Genomic DNA, 21780 nt, shown 5'->3' with positions numbered 1-21780 from the left:
ACCATAAATGCTTACCCCATGGTGGTGCGAAAGGAAACGTGAAAGGGGACATAATAAGGATCAGGCCAATAACCACATCAGTTCTGCTGAATTTATTTCATTTTCAGAGGCAAAACATACTTTACACTCACCATGCACACAGGGTCAGGTAAAAAGGTACTGGTGACTAGGGTTTTTTGCATGTTGACCAGTGGGGGGTGCAATCGTCAAAGTAAGTATTCGCATGCCCTGAATTTTTGTGATATCTCTTTTTAGAATTGCATGTAGGCTGTTCAACCATCGCAAAACTATATGCATGATCTCAGCACCCTCATAATAAGAATTCATGAAAAGAATTATGACAATCCAAAAATTGAAAAGTTATAAAGGAACAAAGTTGCCCTCCATTTAGGACGTGGTACATATCTTAGCAACTATACATCAGTTGTTTCTTGATCCCCATTGAACCAAAATTAGGATGGAGTGAGCCTAAACATGTGAGGTTTAGTCCTACCTAGTGTCAAGGATGGGGCAGGCTGAAACTATAAATATTTAGGGCTGCGCGATCTCACAGGCTCCAGAAATCAGATCAGTAAATCGGAGCCAGTGCCAACCAGCACTATGTGGCACCTGTCCACAAAAAAACGAAAGCTTGTCCTCTGCGCAGGCACAACCTAGACGCTGCAAATGGTACTTGCACCACAGTGCAGCATTTGTCCACGCCGTCACTCAAAGTCCAAATATTATTGGGTTTCATCATCCTCTTAGTCTACAAAACAACTGCACACTGCACATGTTGCTGCTGGTAGTTTAACCCTTAAATGGAAAATACAGAGGCTGGAAGTTCACCTTGGTGGAGATTTGCGCACTTTCAGTGCTTTCTTGTTCAGTCTGTGATGGAACTGCATTGGCTGACGTTTCCTTTTAGTACCAACAAGCTAAAAGAAAACGTGCTGCTGCTGCTCACTAAGACATCCTTGTCAGGCATTCTCATCCACAGTAGCACCAACTTACTTGTCTGTAAGTTGATGAAATCAGTCAAATTCACAATAGCATCCGTAGACTCGTTGATGATGTCGCCAAACACCAGCTTGAGGCTAGCACCACCCGTCAGTGTTATCATGACATCATCAAGGTCACTAGTTAAGGACTTGAAGATTGCTAAGAGAAAGAGAACATGTTTTACATTTGTCTGATATTTAATCTCTTTCAGTCAATCAAAATAATGTCTTACTTTGGCCTCCCTGGTCCATAGCTTTGCTGAGGTGCCTGTAGACTTTGTGATAGCACTGTTGATAAAAAGTCCATCATTACACATATTCCACAAATCATTCAAATAGTGGTCCAAGTGTTGACAGTCACCTCCTCAAAGTCCTGATAATCGGGTTGAATGACAATGTGGATGGTGGAGAGAGACCCAGAGGACGGTGAGAAACCAAACTGTCTCAGTCAGTATGCGAATGGCTTCTCCTTGAGGATATTTCAACAAAATCCCTGGACCAATAACTGGAAGAGCCACTGAAGACAAGCCTTGCTGTACACAGAGATCCAAACAGGTCCTCAGCCCACAGGCAAGAGCCTGCAAATCAAAAGTAGCTGTAAATTGCTTCTACTATGTGCACTAAATGTTAACTGCACTTTTGAAGTCTATCTAGCCAAGGTAGCATACCTGCCCACTCTGCCCGCTGCCTCCATCCCATGGCGTACACTCAATGAAGAAGATCTTGGAGCAGGCTAGAGAAGGTGGTCCATCATCCTGAAGGACACCACCCGGGCCAAGGGGGCAGTTTGCTGCCATTTTTGTGAATTTCTTCAGGATATTTCCTGCTTTACTCAAAATACATTTGCCAATTTTGGTTGATTGTAATGTCTTGTTGAGCATTGGGACCACAAAGACATTCACCTGTGGAAGTAAAATTAAATAATGGATAAATATAAATTCTGTATTCCTTTATTTTTTTATAAAGTCCTTTTTGACCATGACAGCTTTCCTGAGGACCAGAGACTAGGTTCTAAATTTCTTTTTAGAAAGTATCTCTTGATCTTGTCCATCTCTTTTTGCGTGACAGCTTTTGCTTCAAAGTACACCGGATATAAGTATTCCTCCATTTTTACAAATACCCTTTCTGTGTGTTGCTCCTCTAGAGTTCTTAATCCTTTATTCTCCTTTGCTTTCAGTTTTTAAGAGTTTTAGAAGGGAGTCAGGTATTTCCCTGGTCTGACCTGTTGGGCAGGTGTTTCTGTTGCGTAATCATCACCTGATGCATTGCAATGACAAGACGTAGCAGGAATAAAGCAGACAGATGAAATAAAATAAGTGCTACTGGCTTCATCACTGTACCCAAGGTGCGACTACATCATTGTAACATTTTGTGCTACCTCCACCGAATATGGGAGGTCCCTCAACGACGATCTATACTCCAGCAGGGGTGTCAGGGATCAGCTAGGTGACCAGCAGAGGCAGGAACTCTGTAGACTCAGACGCATCCTCACACTTCTAATGAGGCACAAGCAACAACTGTGAGGGTCTTTGTTCGACTCAGTTGGGGTTATTTCTAATAACAGTGCTTCTTCTTGTGCCTTTTAATTTACAGGGTACATACGGTGAACGTTGAGGAGGGGCACTTGGGCCATCCAGAGGAGTATTTGGGGGAATGCTTGGGCCGTACTGCAATTGGGACCATTCCTTGTGTTCTACTGTGGCAAATGTCCTTTGGCATGGATATGGCGAACGGCAAAGATGTGGTCCATGAACCTGGTGGCCCAAGGGCAGGATTTTACAGGTACGATTATTTTTGAGGGGCAGCACAGTGGCGCAGTGGTCCTCACTGTGGGCCCCCCAGCAAGAAGGTTGTGGGTGGAGCCCCGGCTGGAGCACGGGGTCTTTCTGGGTGGAGTCTCCATGTTCTCCCTGTTCCTGCTGGGTTCTCTCTGGTACTCCAGCTTCCTCTCACAGTCCAAAGACATCAAGAGGGGACCAGGTTAATCCAGACTCTAAATTGACCGTAGGCGTGGCTGGGAGAGCCAATGGTTGTCTGTCTATATGTGTTGGTCCTGCCATGGACTGGTGACCTGTCCAGGGTGAACCCTGCCTCTCACCTGAGGGCTGCTGGGATAGGATCCTAGATTATAAATATAGTTGCAGCATATACAGGAAGTACAGGCGCACACTCTGTGTATGACAAGTGGCAGTCTTGTGGGTGGTGCAAGGGGTCAGAGTGCAGGGAATGCAAAGTGTTCAGGAGGAGGACAGCCTGGTGGACAAAGGTCGATCTCCTCCTCTGTTTCCTGCAGGCTGGACACCAGCGCCTGTGGCCTGATGGCAGCCTCTCGAATGCCGAGAAGAGAGGGTCCTTCAGGATCTGGGCAGCCATGCCACGGACCTGCTGCTCACACACAGGTGTCAGGGAGCGAAAGGGAAGTCCAGTTATCTTGGAACATACCTTGACGATGCTATGTAGGCAGTTGATGGAGTGGAACCAGCAGACCACTGAGAACGATAAGACTGACCCAATTCATGTGTAGAAGAAGATCAGAAGGATCTTGCTGCTGTCAGAGAAGGAGTGCAGTTTCCTCAGCAGGTTCATTCTCTGGTGGCACTTCTTCAGGATCACCTCTGTGTTAGAGGAGAACCTCAGGTGGTCGTTGAAGACACAGTCACAATCTCCACCAATGACTGGAAGGGTGGAGATGGCAGCAGCCATCTGCCAGGCTGTGGGGCTGCAGGTTGTTCAAGCAGAGGAGAGGTCTGCAAACAGAAGCCTGGCCGAGGTGTTGGGAGGCTTCCGTTTGCAGACCTCTCCTCTGCTTGAACAACCTGCAGCCTCACATGGATGAATGGATGGATGAATGAATGGATGGATGGATGGATTGATGCATGAATGGATGATGGATGGATGGATGGATGGATGGATGGATGAATGGATGGATCATCCCCTTGTTGGAGGTGTTGAAGGATGTTGGCGACCTTTGTTGTATTCTCTGTCCAATTTTGAATGACTTGGGTGTGTAACTGGAAATCATCATCCCAGTGGAGAGCCAAAATAAACTTTAACAGGCAAAATTATGTGTGTGTGTGTGTGTGTATCTATATCTATATCTATCTTATTTCTTTTTATTATTCTTATTATTATTTCTCGTTAAATTTTGCCTGCAAATATTTGCTGAGTTCAGCAAGAATTGAGTTCATTTAAAAACTAAGCACAGAAAGGAAGGTGTTGAGAAACGGCTCCATCACGGGACGCCTCATATTTGTCTTTTATGGTTGTGCAATAAGTTTTCCCTGTCATGCTGACTCATGCATCACAATGTCGGCCATGCCTCTGAGAGTGCAGTGTGCGGGTCACCTCATAGGCACCAGTGACTGAAAATATCCATCTTGCCCGTGTGCCATTGTGTTCAGACTTTTACCACAACGCTCCAGCCGTCTCCACGCCACTTGAAATCTTTAGATGCGTGGTTCTGCAGACACTTGTCTTGTGTTGTGTTGTGGGAGGGTTTTAGGGGAACGTCTGTCGGACATTCCAGCAAATGCGTCCTCTTCCAGTCCAAATCCATGATTCCTAAAGGTTTTTTTGAATATTGCAACGGTGTGAACTGGTTTGTCCTTCCAGACAGTGGACATGTATCCAGGTCTGCACGTGTCGGTGCAGCTCAGGGCCAGGGGCATCAGTCAGGTACCTGTTGTGGTCTTGTTTGTGCATGTGTTCTGGAACATGAGGACAAAGAGACTAAGACGGGCATGAATGCGAGCAGTGTCTGAATGCATGGCTGCTCAGTGGATCAGCATGGAGCCAGACTCTCCTTTGTTCATTCATTCACCTCTCAGAGGACGAGAGCAGACACTGTTGGGACGAAGTCCTTCTGGGTCCCGTGTCCACGCGTCTCGGTGCAGTTTGGAGTAACAGAGTTTTCATTTTCATCCCAGCTTCAATTTTCCCATTTCTATACCCCTGAGAACATTAGCAGGGAACGTTCTGCTGATGTTCTCAACAGCTGTGTTTTTCCTCATGATTCTCTAAAACATGTTTGGCAATAACCATGAAAAGTCCGGACGTCGGGCCCTGCCTTCTTCTGTTCTAACGAGATTATTTGGAGGTAATTAAAGTTTTTATTCGATGACAGGAAGCAGAACCTGTGGTATTTATTTTCAAGCCTGTCCTTGATTCTGCTGAGCCTCAATAGATGGTTCATTTTCAAAAGTCATGTGAGGTTTAGCTTGATGACCCACATTTGTGACCGACATGTCTGATAGAGACAGACGCCTGCAGTCATATGGGAGCTCCGTGGGTTCACCACGCCGAGTGACCTCACCACGTCGAGTGACCTCACCACGCCGAGTGACCTCACCACGCCGAGTGACATCACATGTTGCTCATGACATAAAAAAACCCCCACACCGATTCCGTAGAATATCTTTGGAATGTATTTATTTATTCATTGTTAATCAAAGTTTTATTTTGGAATCCAAATGTTTGATGTTAGCAAAGCCATAGCTGTCCTTTGAATTGGTGATTTGGCTCTGAGTCTTAAAAATCGTACTTGAATGTATTAAAATTCTTGGAATCCAAAAAGTTCAAAAGCCCAAACTTTTCTCAGTGAATTCCGTCGCTGTTTGCAGATTCAAGGTTTACTTGAAGAATGCAGACGTGTTTTTAGATGAAAATATTTTGTTTGTGGATCTGAAGAACTTCTTTGCTAACTGTATTCTTGTTTACAAATGCAAAACAATTTGTTCTTGAAACTAAACATTTCATTTAAAAAAAAAAAGCCAAACTTTAATTTGTGGGTTTTAGACGTTGTCTGTCCGACTGAGCTGCCGACCTGTCCTGGTTCAGATCGCAGCGATGTGAGTCGGACAGCTCGCTATGGAACCTGGAATTAGAGGTTTTGAACTGAACGAATCCTGACCGTTAAAACAAACCTGTTGTGTTTGATGAAGAACAAAAGTAAAAGTAACGCCGTAAACAAGAGAGCAGAACGAGCCGCCACCAGCCTCAGCTCAGTGCCTCTGTGTCATGTGTCCTGTAGCCACCGGTGCAAATGTTGAACTCCCATCTGCTGACCGCCCCGCCGTTAACCTCCTCAGGAATCAGGTGGCAAAACGGCGTTCAGAAGCTCGGGAGCAACGGTGACAAGCAGAAGAGCAGCGACGCTGCAGCCTGACGGTCCAGACAGACACGTTCAGGCTGCATGACTCATTTCTGTGGCCAGGGACACCGAGGCCGCACGCCGGCCTCCACACCGCTCCTGAAACCGTCGGTCCCATGACTGCACATGTGCGTGCACCAAAGTGAAAGAAACCACACACACATCTGGGACTTTTTTTTCTGAAGTCTTCCACAGCTGAGGAGCACATGATTCCAGGCATAAATACAGCAGGGCTACTGTATGATAACAGACCAGGCTCATCAGAGTCCAGCATCATCAGACCAGGCTCATCAGAGTCCAGCATCATCAGACCAGGCTCATCAGAGTCCAGCATCATCAGACCAGGCTCATCAGAGTCCAGGCTCATCAGACCAGGCTCATCAGACCAGGCTCATCAGAGTCCAGGCTCATCAGAGTCCAGGCTCATCAGAGTCCAGGCTCATCAGTCCAGGCTCATCAGAGTCCAGCATCATCAGTCCAGGCTCATCAGAGTCCAGGCTCATCAGACCAGGCTCATCAGAGTCCAGGCTCATCAGTCCAGGATCATCACAGCACCTCTCACCAGCAGCGGACCCAACAAGATGAAGCTCTGCTCTGTGCTGGTGTTGGGGGGCCTGTTGGCCCTTGTCGACGGTGAGACCCCTGAGTTTCTGTCTGTCTAAGCTGGAATGTGAGGATGAGCTTCGGCGTGCGTGGGTTTGGGTTGTGTGTTGTCATTTTATCGTGGAAAACATCTGAAGACAGGCTCTTATTGTGGAGGGGAGAAATTGGCCTCAGGCCGTTGTGATGCTGGACGCAAGAATGAGCACAGCAACTCTGCTTTCTACTTCACTTTCCTGCAGCCGAAGCCTTTGTGTTACCTGTTCTACGTACTAGCAAGTTAGACTGCGCGTCCTGTGGAACCTTCACATTCGTACCCGACAGCGAGCAGTTTTCCAACTGAGCAACCGTTTTTGGTTGAAACCTTAGACTCCACAGCTGGGAATTTTGAAGCCTTTTTATTCGCCTCTACGGCAGTGGTTGCTAACGAGCAGCTAAAGATTCCAACTGCTGTCTCGGATGGTCAGCATCATCGCGCCGAAAAGCAGAATCACGAGTCTTGGCGGCTTCCAGAAGGGCGGTGGGGTTCTTAAGGTGCGAGGATCTTGACCCAGAACAAGTGTCAGGCGTCTGTTCAGCACCAAGGGTTGCAGCGCGTTTGTTGGAGCGGCCATTCTTGATCACTTAGGCCATTCAGCATTCTCCAAATTGAAGTTTGTACTTTTTTGAAAACCTCCAGTTTGAACTGAATCTAATTGAAGTCTGGATGGTGAAACGTGTGTGTGGGGGTGTTTTATTATGGCCGCCAGTGAACTTTTCACACCACAGTAAGAACAGAGAACTGGGGCGCCTCCTCATCGTGACTTTGTGTATTTGAGTCGTAGTTGACAGGAAGAGAAAAGAGGAAGTTCCACCAGGGTTTCACAAGAGTGAAGCTGGTGGCTGTGGTGAAAGCGCCTCCTTTCACTTTGTTATATCACCCATGGTGTTAAAGTGTGGGAATCAGCACAATATTTATCAGCTGACTGTGAGGAAACAGGAAGAAAAAACACTACTTTTCAGTATGCCAATGTTTTCTTTGAAAATGATCTGACTTTCAAAATAAAAGACCAACCAAAGCTCTGAGATAAAAGCCCTTTTTATTTAAAAAAAGAATGTAAAATACATTGCGAAATAACTTAATTATCTAATTGATGACAGGAATGCCACCGATCAACCGTGACTACAACACCCACTGCCGGTGCCTGCAGGTGGAGTCGAGGATCATCCCCCCCGACAGCCTGAGGAGCATCAAACTGGTCCCTGAGGGACCCCACTGCCCCGACACTGAGGTCATGTAAGTGCACGCCAGTATACTGTATGTAGTATTTTATTGTATTTTTATCTTTAATCTTATTTTTATTCTCTTATTTATTCCCACTGTCATGTCCCTGATTTTTTTCTATTGTTTTTAATGTCATGCTCAGTTGTACCGTACTTTAATTGCCCCTCGGGGATAAACAAAGTCATCTGCATCTGAATCTGTATCCTCTGACCAGCATGGACACAAAAACCTGATTTTTTTTTTTCTGACACTGGAGCTTTCTTGTTATATTGCTAATTATTTTAGGGGTTCAAGAGAGTAGAACGTGCTCATATATGCAGTAGAGTTCATGCTTTTATTTTTGCATTTAAAGGAAATTCAGTGTCATAAACAGCATCTACTAAACACAATTTCTGGTGTAATTCCATTTAAGAATTACAAGTTTCAAAGTTAATGTGATATCAGTTGACAAATGGGCGGGTCAACGCTCGTTTAACCCCTCATTCGCTGGATCAGAACTGTTGGTATTTGAAAATCTAAGAGTGGAAATGATGTGGAGTTCTCCAAGGCTCAATCCTGGGACCTCTAGGGTGAATATTATTTATAAACATCAGAATATCTCAGACTTACTGTGCAATACCACACAGAACTAGTAATTGAATGTAACTGCATTTTTTTCTTTGATAAATAAATCAGTAATACTCTGAATCTTTTTTTTTCTTCTATCAGTGCCGGACTGGCGAACGGTGAGAGGGTATGTCTGAACCCTCGGGCCTCATGGGTGAAGCAACTGGTTGGCTTTATGCTGGAGAAGCAGCTCCTCCAGAAGGGCGGCGCTGCTCGCAAAAACAAAGCCTAACGTCATGATGAAACTCTCCAGTGCAACGATGAGCCCGCTGTATTACTTTAAGAGACAAGTGTCCCAATATTTAATCCCTCTGTCTTGCCTGTTCTAGTTCCTACTGTGGAAGCCAGGTTCTCTGTATTTGTGTTATTCTATTTTATAGATCTGAGCCACGCTGTAGCACGCCAGAAAAAGCACTTTAGTCCAGAACTGTTTGTGATGACAGTTTGGTTGTTGGAGGCCTTCTGCATCTCATTTGTGTTATTAAATATTCAAACACACATTTTTGATCCGTTTTTTTTATTAAATCTCACGTCATGATTTAAAATCTTTACAAAACCTCCAATGGAGCTTAAAACAAAATCACTTGTATTTTTTACTGAGCAGAACCCTCCAGCTGTTGCCATGGTACCAACGATGGGAACGCCATCCCGCCACAATCAGAAATCAGAAAAGGACTCATAAATAAATATACACATTAAAACAGGTATACAGAACTAAAAACCTCAATTATGAGACATCAAAGCTCAGTTTTGTCGATCCAACACAAGGCCGAGGCCAGGTGAACAAACCCTGAGGGACTCCGCATCAAAGCAAAAACAGGAGATGTAAAAGAATAAGTTGATCAGTCATAATCTCAAAATAACACCAAAATAATTCATATTTGATGTCTTCGCTCGAACCAAGAGTCACCCTGTCAGAATTCCTTCTAATCCACTGGGACGTGAGGATGAACTGGACGATTTTGGAGGTCAAAGGTCACTGTAGGCCAGTCAGGAGCCTCTTCCAAAGGTTACTGATGAGGATGACTGTCTGTTCTTCTCCGGCGAGGACGCCGCTGCGGGCTCCGCCATACTTGACGTTGGTCATCTGATTCAAACTCTGCCACTTTTACTTGGCTTCACATTTATTTTTAGAGTTGCTTGACGAAGCATCGCCCTGTTTTCTGCGTCCACCACCACTGTGGAAGCGACTCTGCCACCTACTGGTAGACATCCAGGCTGTTCGTCAATGTGCTATGTCAGCGTTGGAGAAGCAGGAGGAAGTGTGTCGTCCAGTGCCACCACGTAACCCTTCCCCGGGGGGAACCATGTCCGCAGGGCGTCTGTCCAGCTGCCGGTCTCACAGAACGTCAACAAGATGTCAAACACTGCGACGGGCGAGAGGCGTGTTTCATTAACCAGCACGAACGAGGGTCAAGAGACGACGCCGTGAGGGTCAGGACTCACCCTGGTTGATGGCGAGGATCTTGGAGTGGAAGTTCTTGGCGTTGTCTCTCTTCCTCATGTACTCGTCTATCGGCAGCCTGGCCGTGCGGACGCTCAGCTCAGCAGCCCTGGAGAGGCTCAACTTCTGCAGGAGGAAAAGAAGATGAACCAGAGGAAACCAGGCAGCTTCACATCCCAACCGCCTGAGAGGGAACTTTCAAACCTTCTGGACACTTTCATCCACGAGACCCCCCAGGACGTAGACCTTGTCAGGGTCCAGCGTCTCCAGGACTGGAACCACATCGGGAAGGCCAGGGAACACCAGAACAGAGCCAAAGCCATCAGATACAGACATGAGATCGTGCTAAGTGCTTCTCTGTTGTTGGTACATTTGTCTTCGTGTCCCACCAGCCCCTCATGTTTGTAGTTGAGATATTTATTCACGCGTTTACCTGAGTATTTCTACACATTTTTAAATTAATTGCCATGTACAGAAAAACTCCACGATATTCAGCTGTGATGTCACAGAGCGGTCAGTGGTGTCGCGTTGCTGAAGCATGAGCCGAATAGCAGTAGTAGTAGTAGTTGTAATATTAGTAGTAGCAGCAGCAGTAGTAGTTATAGTAGTACTGGCAGCAACAGCAGAAGTAGCAGTAGTAGTACAGTAGTAGCTGTAATATTAGTAGTGTAGCAGCAGCAGTAATAGTAGTAGTCATAATACCAGAGGTAGCAGTAGTAGTAACAGCAGTAGTACTTGTAGCAGCAGTAGTAGTAGTCATACTAGTAGCAGCAGTAGTAGTACTAGCAGTAGTCGTAGTAGCAGTACTAGTAGTACTTGTAACAGCAGCAGTAGTAGTAACAGCAGCGTGTCGTGGCCGGGCCAAGGGCGCCCTCTGCTGGTCAGGGCTCAGGCTCCTGGTACCCAGCAGCTCTGTGGGCCTGGACGGGCCTCACCTTGCTCGGCGTCTGGCGTCAGGTAGACGATGGACTCTGGAGCGAACAGGTCCAGACACCCGTCCTCCGTCACGTCCATCTGAGGACCGGCAGCACAGAGACAAGGCATGACCTTTGACCTGTGTCATCAAGCGTCCTCCTGGGGAAGTGACGCCACTACCCACCGTGTAGTTGAGGAAGCCGGCGTTCATGCGGACGCACTCCCTGTAGAGACGGCTGTCCTCTCTCAGGTCCGCCAGGATCAGATGGAACGGCTGCCGCGTCCTCCTGTTGGAGCCGTACAGCCGCCTCAACTGGCCAGCCAGGCGGCTGACCTCCTGCAGCACATGGGAAGATGGCGACATCTTAGCGGAGACACGCACTAGGTGACGTCAGAGTCCCAAGAGCGTTCCCTCACCTTATCAGACATGAGGTGGGTCAAACTGAGGTCCACGCACAGTCTGAGGCCGCTGGACTGAGCCTCAGCTAGACGCTCTCTGGTCTCGGCCTTCATCTCCCATTTGGTGAGGCGAGGACGCTCCTCGCTGCCACCTGCTGGAGAAACCGAGATGCGAGCGACTACGGGCCGCAGGATGGAGGGGCCCCTGGTGTTCTGCTCCGGCCCCGTCTGGTGCCCGCGCTTCTGCTTCCTCCGCCGCTTCTCCTCCTTCCTCTTGGTCTTCTTGGCCGCCAGGCGACGCTGCCAGTGACGCTGCTTCCTCAGCACGTTCTTCTGCCACAGAGAAAAAAGACTTTCAACCCTGAATTAAAAAATCTGTACTTTTTAAGTTCATGGAACTCAAAACAGAAATCGGTGTTAAACTGCATTCTTGAACTTGTTTTCCCACCACTGCCATAACGACATGACGTTTGAGCGCAGAACGCGTCCCACAGGAAGAACATGGGTGTTCTCTGCGGGAATGGACCTCTGTCCTGAGGGAACCAAGAGCCGCGACCCACAAACACAAATGTGACACACCCTGGCCACATGTGAGCCTCATGAGGACAGCAGCAGGGGGGAGGACGGTGACGAGCCACTGATGGACGTCAGACGTTTGTTGCGTCAACTTACTGAACAGAGTCCGTCAGTCCTCGCTCCTCTGTCCTCCTCCCCCTCCTCCCCCTCCTCCCCCAGGTCGATCAGCAGCAGCTCCATCCCCTCGGACACTCCGTCCACTTCATTCATAGCAGAGCTCACAGGAAGCGTCCCGGTGGTAAAAGTCTCAAAATAACTTTATAATAAATGAATAAAGAAATATCGTGACGCCGCTGAAAACCTCTCAAGTTTTTTTTTTTCTCCCGGAGATCCAGCAAGCGACGCAGTCGAACCGAAATTCGTTCAGAAGCCGAACGACATCAAGTCTGAGTCCAGGAGTTTGGAACAACTCGCTTTCAGGGTTCAAACACGTTCACGTCGCATGTGGATGGCGTCAGTTTGAGCTCATGGGCGGGGCGAGGCTCCATAATAATTTAACAACAATAATAAAACATATTTTCTCACATTCCATCGGAACTGAAATGTTTGAGAACTAATGTTCCGTAAAATATCTACGACCTCCATCCTGGTGATACGTGGTTCCACATGACAGTGTTTTGAGCCGGAAGGCAATAAAAGCTGCACCCTCGCACCCCTGCTAGCCGGCTGACCTGAACGTTGTCATTTAGAGACCAACATTTCTTTTTATTTCATGATGTTGAAATGACGTAACAACCGGAACTCGGGTGATTCGTGATGACGCTACAGGCGTTAGCCCGAGTTTGTTATTAGCAAGTGATGTTAACACGCCTTCATGCAGCAGCCAATGAGAGAGAGGTGTGCGAACAGAGGCATTGTGGGTAATCGTAGTAAATATATTCCCAATCATGAATCTTCCGTGTGAGTGATGCAGGTACAGGTACACCAGGGTGTACTTAGTATGTGTACGTTACTGGAAGGAGTTTTAGATTTTAGAAGTTGTAGTTTTTCAAATGCAGTCGAGCTTCATTGTTGTGATGACACCTGAAACTTCTTCATCAGGAATGAGTTCGATATTTTAAATCAAGTCACGTGTCGCAAATATTGGCTCTGATAAACAGCTGGAGAGGTGAAATTATTCTCTGCCGAGCGCAAGTTATTGGGGGGAATTCCAAGAGAATAATTGAACACAGAGTAGAAATATTTGATTTATACCTAATATTTGTTCATTGATCCAGATTAAATCCCTCTCCCTCCTGTCGTTGATCCTCAGACTTGAACACACACAAGGGTGATTACCTGCTGAGCACTAAACTGCAAAACAGTGTAGGAGGATTGTAAGGAGGCCCGGAGTGGCCGTGTAAAGAAAAGTAAAATCATCAACATTAAATTAAAAAATAATGTTATAATGGCTACAAGACATAACTTGTTCCCTTAGTTTAGTTACTTTGAAGATTCAAGGTTCCTCCTTCAGTTTACAGTAGGTATTTTTCAGTGGATCACATGATTAAACTATTATATTTCATGACCACAAAATGACTTGTTAGGGAGCGAGTTTGGAGTCCTGGAGACACCCTCAATAGAAGACATGTAGAGGAGGGATAAATGGAATTGTGGCAACAAGATTCAATTAAATCCTGTTCACGGGGTTACAGTTGTGAGCTTATTTTAGTTTGCGTGAAGTTCTGTTATTTTTAAGCCACAATGTCAAACTTTTTCACACAAGTTACAGTTTTGGATCAGATTGTTAACTTGTTCCCTCAATTTAATTCTTTTAAGGTCATGTAATGTCCTCCCTACATTTCTTCTTATCTCAATGTAGTTACTTCAAGGCACTGAGATTAACTTGTTCCCTCAGTTTAAAAACAGCGTGGGACCAATTATTTTACTAGTTAGGTTCACGATACAGTGACATTGAGGGAATGAATGACATTTTATGGGCAAAAAGAAAAAAAAAAGCTTCTCTAAAGAAACTTGTTTTCTCTGTCTGGCCTCTCCGGGCCTCCGTAGCTCGTGGTCCACCTGCACGGAGCCAGCAGGAGGATGGCCGGGACACATCCCGCCCTGCCAGCCTGCTCAACTCTCTCCTCCCGGTTCAGTCGCTCTGCTGCGCCACAGATTGACGCAGCCTGCGCGGTCGGAGGCGGACGGGTTCACCCCCCCTGGCCGCCGGAGGCTTCTCGGACCTTTCTTCTGGAACTTTATTTGACTTATTTATTTATTTGTGGAAATAAACGAAATGACTTTTGTCGTTTAAAGCTGACGGTTGAGCCCCAAGGCAGGCAGGCAGGCGCGCTCCCTCCTCCAGCCGCACCATGAAGCTCAAATGATGTTCGGGGTCCCCTGGGATGGAGGCCCCCTCTCGAACAACTTGGAGGACTTCGACTCGGTCCGCAGCGTTCTCCTCTACAGGTCAGCTCGCGTGCTCTAACCGGGGGGGGGGGGGGGGCGCTTCAGCCTCCCCGTGTGTGTTGGAATCAGCCAGAAAAAGCTTTTTACGACACTTTTGATGAATTAATTAATCGTTATTTTTTGCTCATAGTTCCTGATTTAACAGTCGCGTCATCTTCGTCTGGGGTGGTTCTCTTCTCTGCGGTACTAAGAGTTGAGTCCATGAACCAAAGGTGATCCTTAGCGTATTAGTGACGTAACGGGCTCGGTGACGTGCTGCGTCATTCGCCGCCCCGCGGGTCCTCCGCCGCCAGCTGACGCCACTGCGGCGCGACGCTTCCGCGTTGTCAGGGGCAACTTCGCTGTCCACCAATGAGAGCAGGCGTACGGCATCATGTGACTCCCCCCTCCCCCTTGCGGAGCTCCAGCAACATGGCGGGGTGCTACTGCGGTGTGTTCTCCGTGCCGTCAACGGTTACCAGACGCGTTGAGGGACTCCTCGGGGTGTAAAGCGATGGCTAGCGGCCGACGGTTGACCGGGGAGCACCGGGCTCGCGGCCCAACGGAGGAAGACGGTGACTGTAGTGACGGAGGAACAACATCCTCGAGTTTCAGCTCTGAGTAAGAGGCAGGAGCAGAGCGTGAATGTTCGAATACTCCGGTGCTCCTCAAGATCCTGGACAACATCCTGCTGCTCAGCAAAGTCCATGAGGGCTGGCAGCAGCGTGGGTCCAAGTGCCAGAGTCCTGGCGGTTTAGACTTGTTACCCTCTCCTATCAACACCTGCGCTGAAAGTTGAAATAGTAGATTATCATCTTTGTGTCTACGTTTGTTGCTCATTCCACCAATTTATTAAAAAAACAAAGGACGAATATCTGCTGTCCAGGGTGAACCCCGCCTCTCGCCCGTAGATGCTTGGAAAGGCTCCGCCCCCCCCCCTCGACCCTAACTAGTAAGGAATAAGCGGAAGACAACGATGGATATCTGCTGATGCGTCTAGAAGCCAAACCGTTAACCTGGACTTGATGTCTGGAGGACATTGACAGACGTAAACACAGGGCAGCCGTCAAAGAGTCAGGTTCTCTGTGTGGTTGTGGCTCACACCCTGTCGAGTTGTCATTCTAACAGGAGCTCACGAGGTCCCTGAACATGGCACGGGTATGGAGGCCAGGAGCGGCTGTACTACGTCGTCAACTCGTTATCATTAGATACCACCAGTTTTCTCAAGATCGGCCTATCAAGTTAATTATCCGATGCTAATGAGTTGTTATCTCATTAAAGAACGTTAAAACAGTGAATAACAGCCCAGCCTTTCTCAGTTCCCTCCCGGTTAGCGGCTGAGTCCTGAGAGCTGCCGCTAACCCTCCACTGGGAGGTGAAGCCGCTCAAATAATTGCAGCCTTGAGCAGCAGATTTATGGACGTCGTGTTCCAGCGGCATCTTCAAAGCAAAAGAAAAATATTTACTCTCCCCCTGCTGGTCAGGCACGTGATTAGCTTGTACAAAGTAGCTTGTCATTTAGCTATTTTAGTGTCTATTACATGAGCAAGTGAACCTCAGTACTAGAGCGGTCCCAACCGTGGAGCAGGTGCCGCTGTCCTAGTCATTCCAGGACACCTCCAGGGGGGATTCCTTCAAGTTTGGTACTAACATCCTCTGGGACTCTAGGATGAACAAATGACCTTCAGATATTGGCGGTCAAAGGTCAAGGTCACCTCGACAGTGTTTTTTTTCTCCTGTTACTCATGTGACCTCTCTCTCTGTCCTGCTGTTCCCTCACTTATCTTCTTGTTATTACAAGATTTATTGTGTACTTGTACTGCAACTTCACTCTCCCAGTTCAGCGAAAACTTTGGCTCGACTCATGTTTTCGTTTTTTCAGCGATCTCGAACCAGAATGGCTGGACGACGTCCAGAAAAATGGCGAGCTCTTCTACCTGGAGCTGAGTGAGGGAGAGGAGGAGGCTGTATTGGCGCAGGCCACTGCCAGTCAAGGTGTCTCCACCAACCATGTTCGCTTCAGTGAAAAGGAGGCGGAGATTATCACGGAGCAAAAGAAGAAGCAGCGCTGCAGTTCACGCTCAAAAGGTGAGCCCACGCTTAAGAAGCTGGCGAGGATCTTGAGGAGAAAGCGGCGGCCGTCTCAGCGGAGAGGCGGTGGGAAAGACGCATGTAAAGACAGTTCATCGTTATCGTCTCCACCGGCGTCCATCCTGAAGAACCAGCCAGGCCAGAGGCAGGGCACGACCGTCCAGCAGCAGCTGAAGGAGGTGTGTGTCTACCTCAACCCTAAACGTCTGGGGGGATCGTCAACGCCTCTCTCTCACAGCGGAGGACTGTTGGAGGCGCTGCTTGGCGTGGTGCATCGCCCCTCGTGGACCAGAGGACAGGGGGGCCCCGCGGCCGTCAGACAGGAGGAAAGACTGACTGTTCATGGGTTGATTCCCAACAGTCCTGCCATCAAATGTGGCCAGATCCTCATTGGTGAGATGATATTTCTTCAGGGATTAACGGTTTTATAGAAATATTTGTAATCAAACCCACCATTGTTTTGGGAATTTTGCTGATTGTCCATCCTTCTCAGAGCCAGACAAGAGGCCAGAGACTCTTCTCCTCTGTGCTACATAGGCAGTTAAGAGTCACGCTAGTTAGCTTAGCACAATGGCTGGTAGTGGGTTGGAAGTGTTGGCATCAGCTAGCTCAGGTCCAAGCTAGTTAGCTTAGCCCAGTGGCTGGTAGTAGGTAGGAAGTGTTAGCATCAGCTGGCTCAGGTCCAAGCTAGTTAGCTTAGCCCAATGTCTGGTAGTGGGTTGGAAGTGTTAGCATCAGCTAGCTCAGGTCCAAGCTAGTTAGCTTAGCCCAATGGCTGGTAGTGGGTGGAAGTGTTAGCATCAGCTGGCTCAGGTCCAAGCTAGTTAGCTTAGCCCAATAGCTGGTAGTGGGAGGGAAGTGTTAGCCTCAGCTAGCTCAGGTCCAGGATGCTGGTGTGTCCAGCAGGAATCCTCCTCCTCCTCATCATCAGTAGCAGCAGTCGCTCTTCTAGTCCTCAACAAACCTTTGGTTCTGTTGACCCAAGTTCTAATGGAGCTTTGGAGGTGCTGCGTCAAATCACTGCTCCCAGTCAGGAAAGTAGTTCCGGCCACGTGTCTGATTCTACCACTACAACGTCTCCTCATGTTAAACTGGTATTCATCACCAAGGTTACACACAACCCTTCTGATATCAATGCAGGCAGAGACGGAGCTACGCTAACACTTCCCACCCACTACCAGTCGTTGCGCTAAGCTAACTAGCCTGGGTCTCACAGAAGGCATTCTGTCTTCTTGTTTGGCTCAATCGAGTGCACAAATATCCCCCAAAAGTTAGCATGCTCTTTGAACAGTGATCTCAAACAGTGGACTCTCAGCTGAAACCAGCTCATTGGGCTGACTGTTACTCTGTAGAACTGGTGATTTCCTCCTATCTGGGTGAATTATCGGCCACAAGCATCAACAAACACGAGCAGCTGTTTAGAGAAGCTTCTAATGCAGCGCAGCTCCATCCTGAAACAATTTGAGTGGAATACCTGAAATAGCTGCGTTGATGAGTTGGTGGTCGCTGCATTCACGCAGCTGAAGTGTAGCGGACAACAAAGTGGCGTGGTTGTTATCTTAGAGCCCTCAGCTCCTCCAGTAGCTTAGCTCTGTTTGTCCCATCTGGTTCTCAGGTGATGTGCTTGTAGCTGTGGACGATGTGGATGTGACCTCTGAGAACATCGAGAGAGTTCTGTCCTGCATACCGGGACCTACACAGGTTTGTAAACCGTGCCTGTGCGAGCAGCTGGTAATGGTCAGAATATCCACTTTTATTTGTTGCTTGCCTTTACAGGATAGCAGATTGCTTCCAGAGCAACTTCACACTGTTTGGTTAAACTATCAGTCGTGCTGATCTGCGGAGTCAGACCCTCCGCCCCTGAAAGTGAGAGTGCGCCCATATGCTGACCTTTATGGAGGGTGCTCGGAGAAACCCCACAGAGTTGCTAGGTCCAGCTTCTGAATGAGAGCATAATAAATCCTCTATTGAATTGGAGAACTGCTCATTTGAAGCACTTCAGAGTTGACACACCTCCTCCTCGGTTGTCCAACAAGCTACCTGCTAAATGTGAAGTAGGTTGGATCGCGAATGGTTTGTCGAGTTCGGCAAAGTCAGATGAAATTTTGGCCCTTTGGTTTGAACCGGGGTCCTTCCAGACTTTGGAACCCGATATCAGTTTTAGAACAGAGAAAAATGTCACTGTTTATTGTTGGTAATTTTGAGCCTTTTTGTTTTGTTTTTTTTTTTTTTTTAAATATTGCAGCTCGGACCAGACAAGGTAGGAGTGAAAATTCCTTAAAACGATTTAGATGGGAATATTGGCGGCCTCTTAAATGTACGTGTCTGTACATTCATGCAGTGTATAAAAGGACAAATTATTGTGCTCGTCTGAATTAACGGAACTTTTCAAAAACATGTAAACACATTCGTCCGACTAAATTGTACTTTTCAAAGTCGGACTAGATAATTCTGTTTGGAATTCACTCAGGGAGACGCTTCGCTGGGCCCAGAGTTCTGTCTGTGTCCCGTAGGTTCTGTTGTGGTCTTTAACCCAGAGGTCCAACAGTGCAGTCAAGGGCGGGATCATGATAGTGGATTCTAGGATGAAAATATGGCAGGACAGACGAGGAGATGACCTTCAGGAGTTTGTCTTTGAATTAAAGCGTTGATACTTCACTTGTTTTGATATGAGATGCAAAAGGTGAACCGGAACAAAGTCTGATTGCAGCCAGGTGTGATGGGGCGTACCGCCAACTATTGTTCCGTATGCGTTCTTCAAATTCTTCACCAGTTCTGGTGTACTGGGTCAATGACAGTAATCCAATTAAATTACGTAATGGAGCTCCAGCTGCAGCTGGACTGTAACCATGCATGTAAACCCAACGCGCTGTTGTGTCTAACACTTCCTTGAACTGAATGAGCCTTCCAAATTTAAAGGTAGCATTGAGGTCCTGGCTTGTCACGCACCGCAAACTTGGACAGTAAATACAGACATTTGAGACCAGTTTGAACCTCTGAGCTGCGAAAAAGTGCATCGGAATCACAAGCTGGTGCTGTTTAACATTAGAGAACCTTCAATTACAGTGAAGCCATGCTTTGATCAGTGGCTAAAAATCCCTCGCCTGTTCCCCAGTTGTGCGTTCTCACCACCATCAAACAGCTGGAATTTGCAAATGACAGAGTTTGTGTCGGGTAGATGGTGAACACGGTGGATAGACGGGAGTGCGGTGCAACTCGTTTTCACCGCCACAGGAAGCTGACAGTTATGTTGCGGGCCTGGAAGCCCTGCTAATTAGAAGATGTCCTCGGAAACAAAATTATATTGTGCGGAAAGAGATTTTTGGGAGAAATGTAAGCTTCCTCAGGCAACAGGACGACTCTCAGAAGGGTGGAAATAGAGTTGTTTTCCTGACAGAATAATAGTTCTGTGTTGTTGTGTTGGTTTCTTTCTCTCCCAGCAGGAATGCAGACAGTACTTATTATGTTTGGATGCCCAAATATTAAAGTCAGCCCTTTACTAACCCTTATTACAGTTTCTCCCATGTGTGCGTGATTGTGTCCATCTATGAGCGAGCGCTAAATAACTGACATCAAGCGACTGGAATTCCAGCGAGAGCACTCTCCAGACCGCAGTCGTATTATTTATGATGAGAGAAAGTGCTGCCCTCTCAGACTCAATGATTCCCTCAATTTTGTCTGAAAATCGCCTGGTCCTTTCCTGAGAACAATCAAGATAGCCTCGAAGCCCTGAAGTCTATTGAAGGTCGATCCCAGTTTTTCACTTCCAGGACAGAGCAGTCAAAAGGTACATTAAATGATGCGTCACCACGACTAGATTTCCTCTAATAATACCCTCAAAATCAGCTACAATGGCTGGAAGCCCAGATGTTGGCGCCTGTCGGAGAGGCGGGTGGCCTGTGGTTATTGCTGACAGGCCTTGGAGACTTCTGGGAGTGATGGCTGGATTAGAAAAATACTGTTGCTGACCAGGAAATATGATATATAGCATATTTTTAGCATTTTTGGAAAGCACCATATGGTCTAGGACTGAGAAAGTACAGAGCTTTCAGGAGAAAAGTGACCGTAACACCTCATTTCTTGGAGGTAGACGGTGTTCTTCCTTGTGTGATACCAACGCTGACTGGGCTCAGTGTGAAAACATGGTCATGCAATGTGCAGCGCAGGTTTCATTTCTGTGTTTCAGTCAAATGCCAGCATGAAGCTGCTAGCAGGGAGTGTTGTGTGTAGATGTCGTGGTCAAAGCCTACAACCGTGAGGTTCCTTTGAGGGCAGATGTTCAACCGAAGCTCCGCAGACTCCCGGTGTTGATAACACAGTTCACGCCAAAGTAGCACTTCCCAAACCCCAGCGAGACCTGGCTGCGTGAGCACACTCTGCTTCTAGCCTTTCCAAATGTTATCAGAACAAATTCTGATGCAGTTTATCCGTTGTCTTTTAGCTGTAATTGTAACGAGGAGGCTGCACTATTTCCCTCCACTACTGAAGTACAAATACTAGACGTTCATCAAGATAAGTGGTAGGTGGTACGCAGCCATGACTGTCACGTGACTGAAGCACATCCTCAAGTTTTCAGTGACTCCGCCTCCATTTTATTTCACGTTGATCTTTTTAATGATACACTAACTTTTCCACATCTCCAAGTGTATAAAATGTTTTTGCGATATTTCGAGGTTTAGTTGAATGTGAAAATGTGGAATAAGCAAATGCAAATGAACATTAAAAGTTATTGATGCAAATGCACGTTGTGGCGTTAGCATGTCAACACTTAATTGTAATAACTGTCTGCACCAGAAGATGGAGACAAATACGCCAAACTGTAGCTTTGGCTCGCTACGGCTCTTTTATTTGGTATCAGGTTTTCTCGTCAGTTCCTCAGAAAGTCTTCTTCTTATAAAAGGCGGTAGAATTCTGTCGTAGGCCTTCTCCAGCGGAAGGTTCGGTGCTCATTTGCGAACCTTTAGCAGCTTCGCCCGAGCTGTGTGTGGAACCAGTGAAATGGAATGAATTTTATTTTGGATAGGGTTCGACTCGTTCCAGTCATTTTCTAGTTCCTGGTCAACTTACTATGATTGTTTTGGTTTGTGCTGCTTTGGTTGGGGATTTCTGTTGTGCCATACCTTTCGCTGATGATGCAGTGAGTCAGCTGATAACTGTTGAGAACACAGGTCAGTTTAGTACTCAGAACCAAGGTTCAGGTTCACATCTGGGTGTCCAGATGGACTCTGAAAGGGAATCATGGCAGTTTACGTGAGTATTTAGCTCTCCTCCAAAGCCAGCACAGATCTATATACAGCACGTTTCGTGTATAGATTCAATTCAAGCCATTTTATGTCTCATCACGAGCCGTAGGGATGAAGTGCTGCTTGCCTTTCACTGTTATTTT

The 21780-nt window shown here is 47.2% G+C and overlaps 3 protein-coding genes across 8 annotated transcripts in view; 2 read left to right on the top strand and 1 right to left on the bottom strand.

The window, feature by feature from the left end:
* The first annotated feature begins 2634 nt into the window (after positions 1–2634).
* Positions 2635–21780, top strand: part of intu (inturned planar cell polarity protein) — a 30848-nt gene continuing 11702 nt past the window's right edge. The window contains exons 1-3 of one of the 4 annotated variants that reach the window (XM_086197881.1): positions 2635–2762; positions 16186–16787; positions 18010–18095. In XM_086197881.1, the coding sequence (XP_086054007.1) occupies positions 2686–2762; positions 16186–16787; positions 18010–18095 (765 nt within the window). In that variant the 5' untranslated portion in view covers positions 2635–2685. The other 3 variants (XM_086197879.1, XM_086197878.1, XM_086197882.1) reach the window with 3 other exon arrangements.
* On the top strand, positions 6321–9038 carry cxcl19 (chemokine (C-X-C motif) ligand 19). Its single transcript, XM_086197887.1, has 3 exons — positions 6321–6762; positions 7870–8005; positions 8702–9038. The coding sequence occupies exons 1-3, from the start codon at positions 6336–6338 to the stop codon at positions 8829–8831; spliced, it is 693 nt and encodes a 230-aa protein (XP_086054013.1). The 5' UTR covers positions 6321–6335; the 3' UTR covers positions 8832–9038.
* trmt10b (tRNA methyltransferase 10B) lies at positions 8648–12572 on the bottom strand. Of its 3 annotated transcripts, none has more exons than XM_086197886.1 (7): positions 12030–12572; positions 11376–11690; positions 11143–11295; positions 10979–11057; positions 10248–10315; positions 10046–10169; positions 8648–9966 (listed from the first exon to the last, which is right to left on the bottom strand). In XM_086197886.1, the coding sequence occupies exons 1-7, from the start codon at positions 12141–12143 to the stop codon at positions 9833–9835; spliced, it is 987 nt and encodes a 328-aa protein (XP_086054012.1). In that variant the 5' UTR covers positions 12144–12572; the 3' UTR covers positions 8648–9832. The 3 variants fall into 3 exon arrangements, with proteins under 3 accessions (XP_086054012.1, XP_086054010.1, XP_086054011.1); XM_086197884.1 differs by lacking the exon at positions 12030–12572 and adding an exon at positions 11806–11962 and having other exon boundaries at positions 8649–9966; XM_086197885.1 differs by lacking the exon at positions 12030–12572 and adding an exon at positions 11806–11829 and having other exon boundaries at positions 8649–9966; positions 11376–11687.

The sequence above is a fragment of the Aulostomus chinensis genome, chromosome 24, assembly GCF_037954235.1.
Source record: "Aulostomus chinensis isolate RoL2024-O1b breed Wild chromosome 24, RoL_Achi_v1.0, whole genome shotgun sequence".
Taxonomy (NCBI): Eukaryota; Metazoa; Chordata; class Actinopteri; order Syngnathiformes; family Aulostomidae; genus Aulostomus; species Aulostomus chinensis.
The sequence above is the reverse complement of the archived record's forward strand: the minus strand, read 5'-3'. Positions and strand labels throughout refer to the sequence as shown.